Source organism: Humulus lupulus, chromosome 2 (assembly GCF_963169125.1).
Source record: "Humulus lupulus chromosome 2, drHumLupu1.1, whole genome shotgun sequence".
Taxonomy (NCBI): Eukaryota; Viridiplantae; Streptophyta; class Magnoliopsida; order Rosales; family Cannabaceae; genus Humulus; species Humulus lupulus.
The window spans coordinates 262,688,846-262,701,343 of NC_084794.1; the positions used below are offsets into that span (position 1 = coordinate 262,688,846).

Genomic DNA, 12,498 nt, shown 5'->3' on the forward strand with positions numbered 1-12,498 from the left:
AAACCTCACATTGGGTTCAAAACTCCCTGGGTTCTGGGACACTAGCATGGTCACGCTACACCAGGTCTTGGGAAGGGCAATCACAGCCCAGAAAAGTGTTATTACCCAAAACCCATACTTGTGATTTTCCCTTGCAAAAAAAACCCAAAACTCGACCCCAACAAGTTTTCCAGCAGAATTTCGACCATATTTTGCCTTCAACTCAATAGAATAACCAACCCCCAACAACAAAGTACCCATAACTCAATCAAAAACACATCAAAATCATAATTTGCAACTTTTGAGTTTTCAGCTTAAACCTTACCACTAAGTCTGAGAATCCAAGCCAAATTTTGGGTTTCAAATTCGATCTCAAGCTTTAGAACAACTAACAATAATGTTTCTTGTTAGAATTAATGTCCTAAAAGCATGTAAAGACATTTTATTAATTTAAATAAAAGTACAATTTTATTATATTTGCATATTATAAATAATGTTTGAATTAATTATATAACAATATCAAGAAAAATCCTTATTCATTCATGAGAATATATCTTGTATTAGTATGAGAGAATTAAGATCATATATAATGAATAAAATAGTTAGTAACATATTAAAGTAAGGAATCTTTAATGAATAGTTACTAGTGCGGTTTACTAAGTATACATGATGCGAGTGGTCTATATTAAGATTATTAATGTGGATAGACATTTTAGTAAAGATGATGTATATAATATATATTATATATGACTGGATCGATGAGAATTAATTATATTTATAAACTTGTCGTTTTACATAAAGATTTGATTCTTATCATAATAGATGATAATTTGTAGATCAGTCTAAATCCTGAGTATTCATAAACTCTTGTTTGTGCTTATTTGATCTTTTGATTCACTCGTTAATTTTTCTTAGTATAATGAGGTTAATGACTTTTGTTTTGGGGATTCAATATCATGAATGGTTGGGACCATAATTTACAATAATGAAATCCATACTTTCCTATCAGATCAAATATTAGTTCCCTTAAGGGTTATTTCTGGGACTGAATAGTTATTGAGCTCAAATCTATAATATGATTATAGATTAATTATTTGCTAGTGAATTAATGGTACTTAAGGATCAAGAGGTAATTAAAAGGGTAAAATGGTAATCTTGACAAACTCTAATTAACGAACCAATAAGTGGAGGGTAGAATTACATGTATTGATTATATCAATGGACTACAAACAAAAACTTTGTAAATATAATTCTATAAATACTTAGAGTGCAATTTCATATTTATAGTGGAGTAATCATGGAATTAATAAATAAGATTATTAGATAAAAGATTTTGATTAATAATCTGGTCTATTGGAGCTTCGTATTATAGGTTCATGGTCGCCAGATCACCTCTGTCCTACACTGTCAATGGTAAGGATGTCAAAAGAAAGATTTGTAGAGAGAATGACTTAATTGCAAATGAATTAATCTTTTCAGGGCAAGGAAATAATAATGTGATAATTATGGGCAATTGATTAATTATGAATAAGATATTTATTTATTTAAAACAGATATTTTAATATAAAGTTAATTTTGAATTAAATGATATTTATTTTGGAATAAATATATTGTCTTAAATATTAATTAAATAAACAAATGAGAAAATTAGGGATAACCCTAATGGTGTGGTCGACACACTCACTGTAGAGTGAGTGTGGTGCCACACACATGGATTTCCTATCCCTGAGATTTGAATTCTGAATTTCAAATAATTTGTTTATTTAATTATTCTTTTTTAAATATGATTTAAATTAAATAATTAAATAGGTTATAGCTGATCAAATTTATTTTAATAAAATAAAGATTTATTAAATTAGTTAATTATCTTTATAAACCTAAAAAGAAGCGATACTTTTCAATAATTTGTTTTCATAGACTATCAAACTCTCTCTCTCTGAAAAAGAAAGCGATAGTTTTTCCTAAACCTGAAAAACTATCCAATACATCTTCTCTCAATCAAACCTCTCTAGATCTCATGTGTTGAGTACATTTAGAGAGTCCTAAATCAATCTTTTGAATCCTATGTGCCCACACATATCCTTGTGTGTTTGAGGATTGGTTGGAAGATCAAGGTGTGAGCTTTCAGAATTTAGATTAAAATATTGTTAATTTATACAAAAAGATTTTAAGATACTTGATAGGCTTCAAGTGGTAATCTCTAAACTATTTGTATGTGATTTAATATATCTATATATGTATGACTCTGACTGATATTAATAAAATTTTCAAAACACAATCTCTGCTGCGTATCTCTGATTGACACTTTTAATACCAACACTTCCACCACCAACAATTGCATAAAAATCCCCTAGAAGCATCAAACTTTTCAAAATTAGCACTAACCCTAAAAGCTCACCAAGAGCACTAAGAAAACCATTAAAGATAAAGAAGAGCTTCAAGAATTACCAACCTCTGTTCCAAATTTCGAAAATTCTCATTGGTGAGGACTTGGCAATTGTTAATCCCAATCTTGTAAGCTTAAATCCCCTTTGAAATCCTTAAATTCCACCAAGGATTGTTCTAACTTGCTAGTTGTGTGGTTAGTGCCTTTGAGTGTGTTCTTGAAGAGAACAAAGGAAAAGAAGGAAAGTGTAGAACGTGAATGGAAGGCTGCTGCCCATTTGGTCTAATCCCTTAGTCAAATGACCATTATACCCTTCTCTCTAAACTCTTCTTCAAAGCACCCAAAGGCAAAATGGTCAATTACCTATAATTCTCACTAATCCTCAAATTACACAACTAATTCCCAATTTAATACACTAATCTTCCAAATACAAATATTTTCCCCAATTTATATTATTTACAAATAATTCCAAAACATGCAAAATTCCCAAAATACCCCTAGGCTCGACCCGAGTCGGGCATTTATCCCCGTTGTAAATTTTTCAATAAAACCGCTTGAAAAGATCCACTCCTACCAAATATAATAAATATATCCACATAATAATGTGGTCTCAAGCACATAGCATATAATAATTACAAATATACTCTCAACGAGTCAAAATTACGAAAATGGCGAAATTGGGTCTTTAAACACATCTAATACACATAATCATGTATATTCAATCATATAAATCAATTATTTCACACAATTATTCATGTTGTCCCGACACGCTAATCAAAGTACTATATCATATTAGGAGTTTTGTGATGCTACAAATACTCTCTTATTTGGGTGGGTGGCATGTTAATACAGGCCAACCTGAATTTTGAATTGAACATGTTGCACAACTCATCCAATGAGCTATTCATCGGTAATTTTTGATAAGACACGATGACACGAATTGAAAACAATCATGAAATAATAGAGTTTAGATGACACATTTAATTTTTGTATCAACCCATTTAACATGCACAATAAATGTATTGTTTTTCGTGTCATCCTACTTAACTTGTTTACAATTTATCTAACCCGTTTAAGTAAATATTTAATTTTAAAAAATATATATTTTTAATTAAATTTGATAAAAAAAATCCTAAAATAACTCTTATTTTTCTATGAATGAATGTATTATGTTTGTATTGTACATCTTGTAATGTATTATATAATTATGAATAATCATGTCTGTTTCATATATTACATTTAATCATGTGTTGATAATGTTAATCTTATGGTTGAGTCACATAACCCGTTTATTAATCATGTTAAACATATGGTATCGTGTAACCTGCTAACTAAATATGTCATATTCATATTTGAATTTTTGATACATTTAATAATAGTAATGAATTTGTATTTACTGACATAAACACATAATTGCCAACCATAAGTGAGCACCCTCCCTTGACACAAGCACAACGGTTAACATTCTAGCAAGATGGAGTTGGACCTGTACCCAGGCCCATGTCATATACATTTGCATATCTAATGAAACTTTCTTGTATCATCAAGTCTTTTATCAAGGCACAACTCAATGTCGATACATGGCCTAATAAGCTTCAAAGATCGGCCCATTACTCTCATCCAGCCTAAATGACCTTTCACACCACAACCTATTAAAGGAGAACAAAATGAAGATGATGATTTTGTTCTCTTCTCAACTCAAGTAAGGTCCTATCCTTTCAAGAGCCTCTTACTCCTTTATCAACCACAAGTTCTTCCCAAAAACATCAACAACACTCACTTCCTTGCCAATTCTCTGTCCACCCAATCTTCTTCCCCACCTCCACACTAAGATAAAATCACAAAAATCAGAGATAAATAAATAGTGATATAAGATATATTTACATTACTAACTAAAAAAAACACACAATAATGAATAAAAAGTCAAACCAAATATATAAAAAAAAAATGAAAAACTAAAAGTGGTAGTGAGAGTGAGAGACTAGAATAGAATAGAATAGAGAAAAGAGAAATGTTGGCTAAGGAATCACCGGTTGGGTTTGACCTTCCCGAGGAAGTATTGCAACTACTGCCGTCTGATCCTTTCGAACAGCTCGACGTGGCCCGCAAAATCACCTCCATTGCTCTCTCGACACGTGTCTCAGCTCTCGAATCTGAGTCGTCTGATTTACGCGCCAAACTCGCCGAGAAGGATGATGTCATCGCCGACCTTCAATCCCAGATTCAATCTCTCGACGCTTCTCTTTCCCAAACCGCCGATAAACTCGCCATAGCCGAGCATGAAAAAGTCCGACCCGACCCGACTCAGAATTGCACATATAATTTTTGTTAATAATTAAAATTAATAATTGAAAATTGTGTCATTGTAGGAAACTTTAGTGAAAGAGAATGCGACTCTGAGCAACCTCGTTAAGAAGCTCAACAAAGATGTGTCGAAGGTGAAATATTTCCAGAGAATTTATAGTGTTATATTAGTCTTATATGTATGTATATTTGTTCATTTATTTGTGTGTTATATGATCATGATAGTTGGAGGTGTTTAGAAAGACGCTTATGCGATCACTCCAAGAAGATGATGACAATTCTGTAAGTTTCTTTTTTAGCAATTGGTTTTACTCAAATTATGATTTTTTTTGGGATTAATTTTTGGGTATAATAATTTGGGTTTTGTTTCATTTCTGTAATTTTATTCACAGGTTGGAGCTCCAGATATTGTGGCTAAAATACAAAGCCAGCCCAGTTTGTCTTCTTCCTCACAAATTGGAGGTTATTTATGCTACTTGCTTAATTGGGTTTTCATTATTAGAAATTAAAATGAGGCAATTTTGCGCCAATTAATTAATATAATTGTATAATCTTGTTAATATGCTTTTGCATGCACAAACTGCATTTTCATAATTTCATGTGAAGGTTTATTATGTCTTAATGATGGTAAATTGTAGAAATGACGGAATGATAATCCTTTTATCTTGTTTGGTATGATAATGCAATGTAAGGAGAAAAGGGAGATGTTTTATTTTGTATGATGACTCAATTGAGTGGAAATTTCTATTTTAGAATCACTCCAATTTGGAGAAATTGAAATTTTGCTCAAATTGATCATTTGAAATCTTTTACCTAGTCTATTCTCTATGATTCTTATCAAATGACAAACATATCCCAAAATCCATCTTTTAGACTTTTGAATAGGCACATAAAGCAATTCACATCAACTTTGCTTGTTCAATTTGTTTCAGAAGATGATCCTTCGGCTATATCCAGAATATCTTCAATGCAGAGTCACTGCTCTGAAGTGGGAAATTCAGTTCCTGAAGATCGTGACACAGAAGGTATAAACTCTTAATATGTTCAGATTATGGATTATAGTGTCGGCTATAGCATACCATTAAACTGTGAAAAAAGAAAATTGTGATCATAGTGAGGCTAGAAACACATAATTTACGCTCATTTTGATGTGACTATACTTTTTAACTTTCTATGAACATGGTTGTCCTGCTTTGAAGAAACATGGGTGATTAAACACATTCTATAATTGATGAATTGAATATAAAATTTGTGTCTCAATCATTATTTTACTAGGTGATGCAAAATTCTTGAGCTGATTGTTAACTTTAAACTAAACTTGTTATATCTGCTTCTCATAGTTACAATGACAACCTCAAGGCCTCGCGTATCACCTGGTCTCCTGTTGGCATCACAGACTAGTACGCCTCGTCTAACACCTCCTGGATCACCTCCAAGTGTCTCTGCATCGGTCTCCCCAACAAAGACGTCTAAACCCGTGTCCCCAAGGCGACATGCAATGTCGTTTTCAACTTCAAGAGGCATGTTTGAAGATAGGTTCGGTTCTGCAACCTCAGGTCATTATGGAGCTGATCCAGCTTCACAAACTGGTTAGTTTGAAAACCTTCTTTACATAAAACTTATAAGCAATTTGACCAAGTTTAAGGGTTCGGATATGGTAGCTCTTGACTACCTTGTTGAACAGAGTTTCTCTTATTGATATATACCTAGTGAATCAGTGGTAGATATGCCTACCAGAATGATTCTTTTGCACGGCATAATGATTCTTTAAGCATTTATCTGACTTTAATCATCTTGTTGAACTGTGACAGCAAGAACTCGGGTTGATGGAAAGGAGTTTTTTCGCCAAGTCAGGTAAATAAACACAAACACTAATTGAATTTGGATACAAATTAAGTAGAAGTTGGGTTGATGCTTCACAAATTTTCATTTGTTTCTATGCTAATTAAATGCCTACTTCCTTCGGTGATTCCTTCTTTTGTTGCCACCAGGAGTCGTTTGTCTTACGAACAGTTTGGTGCATTCCTTTCAAATGTGAAGGAACTAAATTCTCACAAGCAGACAAAAGAGGTATCTCTCTCTCTTTCTCTCTCTCTCTCTCTTTGTGTTCATTTTAATACCCTTGAGCGGTTCTTATTCTGATTATTTTATCTACAAAAACGTTTCAGGAGGCTCTACAAAAGGTTGATGAGATTTTTGGTCCAGAGAACAAGGACCTTTATGCTATATTTGAGGGATTGATAAGTCGCAATATCAATTCAAATGCCCCACCTCCGCCACAACAACCACAGTTTGTAAATTAGTTTGTCCAACCTCACGAGTTGTTAAATATGAAACAAAATAGTATGTAATGAAATCATTCTTTTTAAACTCATCACTTCTTCGTGTTGGAGCCAAATAAATATTTTGTCAGTGCTGACTTGTTCTCACACTTCTGAGTTCTGATTGGCCATCTTGATCAAAGTGGGGAGTGTCTAATGTTGTTTAGAAAATGATCTCTTAAATCTACTGAAGTTTTTCTTGTCAATATTTTTTTCTAAAAAATTCTTTGATTTTAAGAAGGATTGAATCAAAAGAGCTTCTAATCCTTGTAGAAAGTCCATCCTAAAAAGGACAAAAAAATAATCTTATGTGGGACCGATTGACAAACTATGAAAATATAAATCTTTTATATATGTATATAAAGATATAGATTCTGAGTGACTCTCCACAAATTGAAACTTGAGTGATTAGGCTGAATCTTCATACCAAAGGCATCTTAGTTTAGACTTCAAAATATATATTAAAAGAAATGATAAAGCTGGACATTTGGTTTCAAACCGTTGGCAGTTAATTCCACGTGTCAAACACCCAGAAGACAGAAGCTGTATACATATAACTAAGCAATTAGATTGGGAGATAAATAACACCAATCACTACGTGCTTGCTTGAAAGCCAATGGAGACAGGACATACATACCCCCTTAAACATGCTAAATTAATACATTTATTTATTCTTACAAACTGATTGCACAATGTAACCAATCTATTTAAGCACAATAAAAAATGCCTCGTTTACAAACAAACGATTTTTAAGGATGAAAAATCGGTGCATTGTGATTTTTTTTTTTTTTTTTTAATAATTAGAGAAAGAAGAAGAGAAAAATCGTCCCAGCCGCTGGCTTTGGTCTCTCCTTGTCATGAGTTGGTCTGGCTGTGAGTTTTTGTATCTGTAATTTCCTTGAATACCCTTTGAATTTGAGGCTTATCTGGTTTGGCCAACTTTGAAAATTCATGGAAAATGTCTCAGCATTCACTATCTTCATCTTCATCTCATTCTTCTTCTCCTTCTTTTTCTTCAGGGTAATAATATTTTCGCCTCCTTTTTTAATGGATGAATCCTTTTCAGCTCTTTGCTTCTGCTTTTGGTGGATTTCGCTTTCCTGTGCAGTAATCTTCAAAACCTTGACTCTTTAGCTTCTCTGTAAATTCATGCTTAATATAATGACAAAGTAGAAAGGTTGATATGCTTATCTCATTGTATATTGGAATAGCCAAAAACACAACTTTTGTTTTTTCTTCCTATGCAAAATTGTTTTCCACATACATTTTTTCTTTCACCACATGAGTTTTACAATTGAACTAGGGGAATTTACACAACGTTGTCTCTTTCTTTGTCTTGTATTTGAATATTGCCACATGTTTTTATTATATAGACAAAGTTTCAATTGTTTCTATTGGTATTATTGTGAGATATTTGTTCCAATATCATTTTGGCCCTTCGCTTCAACTTAATGCCAATACTTGTTATAGTTTGCTCCTTTTAAGCTCTTTCCTCTCTTGTCACATTTTATGTATCTTCTCTTGTTGACATTGTGGTGATTTTCATGGGCAGCAATGGCTCCCGTGACATTGCCAAAGCGAAGCAGGACCAGGTTGGAGAAGTTTCTTCCAGCTTTAGGACTTTAAGATCTGCCTACTCTAACTCCTTTTCAAGTCAAGGTAATCTAGTCAAATTTCCTTTGATCTCTTCTCCTTGTAATGGTATTTGACTATTGACTGTTGTTCTGGTTTTTACTCTGCATTTTTAGACTTGAGATCATTAGATTTTGAAGAGGCTGCAGAGGGAGAGGAAGAGTATGAGGATTCATGTATAGCAAGAGGTCCTGAGGATTGTCCAAGAAGCTTGGATGTCGAAGAAGCTTCTTCGAAAGCCAGCACTTCAGACTCAGATGAGAGAGCTTCCACTCACTGGCGCGGTTTCTTTGGAATACTTAAGAAAGGACCACACATTAAGTTCCAAACCTTCCCTCCTCTAAAGGGTGTCTCAAAATTCACAAGAAGAAAGAGCAAAAGAATTAGAGAGGAAATGGTCCCACCATTGAATCCTCCCACCAATGCTTCTTTAGATGCTGAACTTAGTTGCTTCAAGTCTTCATGGAAGAACTTTTCGCTATCCGAGCTCCAAGTTGCAACCAACAACTTCAGTCAAGGTCTTTCTTTGTCCCTCTAAATCACTTAATTTTACCTACTGGTTAATGTCAAGAGATTTACATTTTTTTTGTTGTTGCTCATTTGTGTATTTGTGAAGGGAATTTGATTGGTGAGGGAGGCTATGCTGAGGTTTACAAGGGGGAATTGGAAGATGGTGAGCTCGTTGCGGTTAAACGTCTGACAAGAGGAAGCCAAGAAGAAATGACAGCAGATTTCTTGTCTGAGCTTGGGATTATAGTTCATGTTGATCATCCCAACATAGCCAAACTTATTGGATATGGGGTTGAAGGTGGAATGCACCTTGTTCTTGATTTGTCTCCACATGGGAGCCTTTCATCTATTCTTTATGGTTTGTCCTCCTCGATAAATCTCCATCTTCTCAAAATCATCAAAAGCTCTTTTATTCAAAAACTTTTAGCTAATTTCTTCATATAATTAGGCCCAAGGGAGAAACTTGACTGGGGAGTCAGATACAAAATCGTTTTAGGCACTGCTGTAGGCCTTCTATATCTCCATGAAGGTTGTCAAAGGAGAATTATTCATAAAGACATCAAGGCTTCTAACATCTTGCTTTCAGAGGATTTTGAACCTCAGGTACACCACCAAACAACACTCAAATCCTTATGAATCCACTTACAGCATTGATCAAATACAATACTTTTCTTATCTTCAATTGGATTCAGATATCAGATTTTGGGCTTGCAAAGTGGCTACCTGACCAGTGGACTCACCATATTGTGTCAAAATTCGAAGGCACATTTGGGTTTGTAAATCCAAGACTTCTTTTTTTTTTTTATGTTCATGTCTTGTTTTATGGCTTCTAAATCTTTCTTCCAAAAACATGAAACAGTTACCTACCTCCTGAGTTCTTCATGCATGGTATAGTAGATGAGAAAACTGATGTCTATGCTTATGGAGTACTACTCTTAGAACTCATCACAGGACGCCAAGCTTTAGATAGCTCACAAAAAAGTCTTGTTATGTGGGTATGTAAACTTCTCAAGACAACTAATTTCATGGCATCTTCATTCTCAATTCAATCCTCACCAAACAATCATTTGCAGGCAAAACCTTTGCTCTCCAAGACTAGTTTCAAAGAGCTTGTGGATCCGTGCCTCAGTGAAGCCTATGATGTCGAGCAAATGAGCCGCGTAGTCTTGACAGCTTCAATGTGCATTCATCAGTCTTCTGCAAACAGACCCCAAATGAGCCAAGTAATAACCAATTTGAGCATTGTGTCTTGACACTGTCAAGTTACTAAAACCAGTGACTGATTTTGCAGCCATTGTTTTTATTTTCTTTTCATTTGCAGGTTGTGCAAATTCTGAAAGGCGAGGAGGACAGTTTGGAGATTGTAAAACTGCGCCAAAAGTCTAAACTGCGGCGGACATATTCAGAAGAGCTTTTTGATGCAGAAGAGTACAACTCAACCAAGTATTTGAGCGACATTAATAGACATATGGAGACTGTTTTAGGCCCCTCCAATGATGATTGAGTGTGCCCCTTCCTTTGTCAAAAAAACACTTGGAACCATACAAGTTTGCTCTGATTTGGAAGAAGATCAAGAAAAACACAAATGGGAAAAAGGAAGGAAAGAAGGAACCATGTAATCATAATTCAGTACTATAGATCAAAGACTTCTAACATAAATATTGCTTACAAGTTATTAAGGCCAAAATTGTATGGTGCAAAAGTGTTTCAAAAGGTTGTTGTTTCGTTTATGAAAAGATTTGAGTACTTTCAGCATTTCCATTTCATTTGTCTAAGTGGGTAATTTTTATCTATCTCACCACATGTTTTTTTTGGCCAAGTTTAAAGAATAGGTAGTTAAAATATGTAAGCATTGAACTTTTCAGCGGACATTGTTATTAATTGTACATGAGATGAAAAAAATAGAAAAAACTCATTTTCTTCTGTTTAAATTCAATAAAAAAATTATAAATTTGTTTTTAAAATATTGAAGGGATAATTTATTGTTAAAAATCTGAAATCCAAACAAAATTTTAATATCAGAGAGTCTAAAAAGATGGTTGAGAAACACATTTTTTATTCAAAATTAAACACTAACTAGAAAACATAACTGCACTTGGCAAAACAAAATTTAAACAATTTATTGTACGTTTGGTTATATTTATTATTATTAATTATAAGTTTTTCATTATTTTTTTGTAAAGATTATAAATTATGTAGAATTGATTTTAAAGCTATTAAATATAATATATATGATATTTATCATTTATATTTTTATTATTAACTATTTTTGTGACTATATAATTATTAGAAAATTAATTAAATATAAATTAGGAAAAATAGAATAAAAAATAAGAAAAAATGAAAAAAAAAAATAGATAGAATACTTTGTAGAGATTTTAGAGTATCACATCACATTCTTGGGCCTCTCATTTATATAAATATAAGATACAAACAATGTGTAATATGCACGTTTGCTTAGTTTATTTATAGAATTTATTAATTATTTTATTAAATTTATATTAATTTCATATATATTTCAAATAAATATTTTATTTTAATTAAATAATTTATTTATATTTGTATAAGTTTATATTTGTTCTAGTTTTTGAATTTGAGAGTGACAACAAGAAATAATATATTATATGTTTAATGTAATATTAAATATTATACGTGAATTATAAATTTAAGTTTCTTGCTGGTTTAAAAAAATAATTTGTTGCTAATTGACAGTAGATTATATTATATGTTTAATATAATATTATTCTAATAAGTGAGTTTAAGTTTAATTAAATTTTATCTAAATTATAAACGTATGATTTTATTATTTTTAAATAAATATCATTGTAAAATATCTCAAAAATATCATATTTTAATTTTTTTTAATTATTTATTTTATTTTATTTAAGTTTAAGTGTTTACAAACTACCGTTAAATATAAGAATATTCTCTTAAATATAAGAATATTCCGTTAAAATTAACATTAAAAAAATAAAAAACCATTAAAACCAATAATTTTCGTTATCTACACACTCATTATATAGAAGAGATATAGATTTATCATTTAATTTTTATTATTAATTAATAATTTAATTATTTTTGTGACTATATAATTATTAGAAAATTAATTAAATAGCTATAAATTAGGAAAAATAGAATAAAACAATAAAAAAAATGTAGAGTGCTTTGGAGAGATTTTAAAGTGACACATCACCTCCTTGGAGATAGCTATAAATTAGGAAAAATAAAATAAAAAATAAGAAAAAAATAGAGAGTGTTTTGGATAGATTTTAGAGTGTCACGTCACTAAATATGTAGACATAGATTTATCATTTATATTTTTATGATTAATTAATTTATTAATTAACTATTTTTGTGACTATATAA

The 12,498-nt window shown here is 31.9% G+C and overlaps 1 protein-coding gene across 1 annotated transcript; it reads left to right on the plus strand.

Moving 5' to 3' along the window:
- Nucleotides 1-4,082: 4,082 nt before the first annotated feature.
- Nucleotides 4,083-10,893, plus strand: LOC133815438 (receptor-like cytosolic serine/threonine-protein kinase RBK2). The gene is made up of 18 exons (XM_062248278.1): nucleotides 4,083-4,652; nucleotides 4,735-4,803; nucleotides 4,895-4,951; nucleotides 5,062-5,131; nucleotides 5,602-5,694; nucleotides 6,010-6,258; nucleotides 6,481-6,523; nucleotides 6,661-6,739; nucleotides 6,838-6,971; nucleotides 7,958-8,010; nucleotides 8,476-8,649; nucleotides 8,739-9,140; nucleotides 9,239-9,490; nucleotides 9,581-9,735; nucleotides 9,825-9,904; nucleotides 9,992-10,127; nucleotides 10,206-10,355; nucleotides 10,454-10,893. The coding sequence occupies exons 1-18, from the start codon at nucleotides 4,377-4,379 to the stop codon at nucleotides 10,634-10,636; spliced, it is 2,655 nt and encodes an 884-aa protein (XP_062104262.1). The 5' UTR covers nucleotides 4,083-4,376; the 3' UTR covers nucleotides 10,637-10,893.
- Nucleotides 10,894-12,498: the final 1,605 nt, after the last annotated feature.

What these genes read in the sequence shown, in the direction of transcription:
- LOC133815438 (XM_062248278.1), top strand. Translation starts at nt 4,377, where the DNA reads ATGTTGGCTAAGGAATCACCGGTTGGGTTTGACCTTCCCGAGGAAGTA. An exon ending in CCATAGCCGAGCATGAAAAA is followed by an intron (nt 4,653 to 4,734) that starts GTCCGACCCGAC and finishes GTGTCATTGTAG; the next exon opens with GAAACTTTAGTGAAAGAGAA. An exon ending in TGATCCAGCTTCACAAACTG is followed by an intron (nt 6,259 to 6,480) that starts GTTAGTTTGAAA and finishes GAACTGTGACAG; the next exon opens with CAAGAACTCGGGTTGATGGA.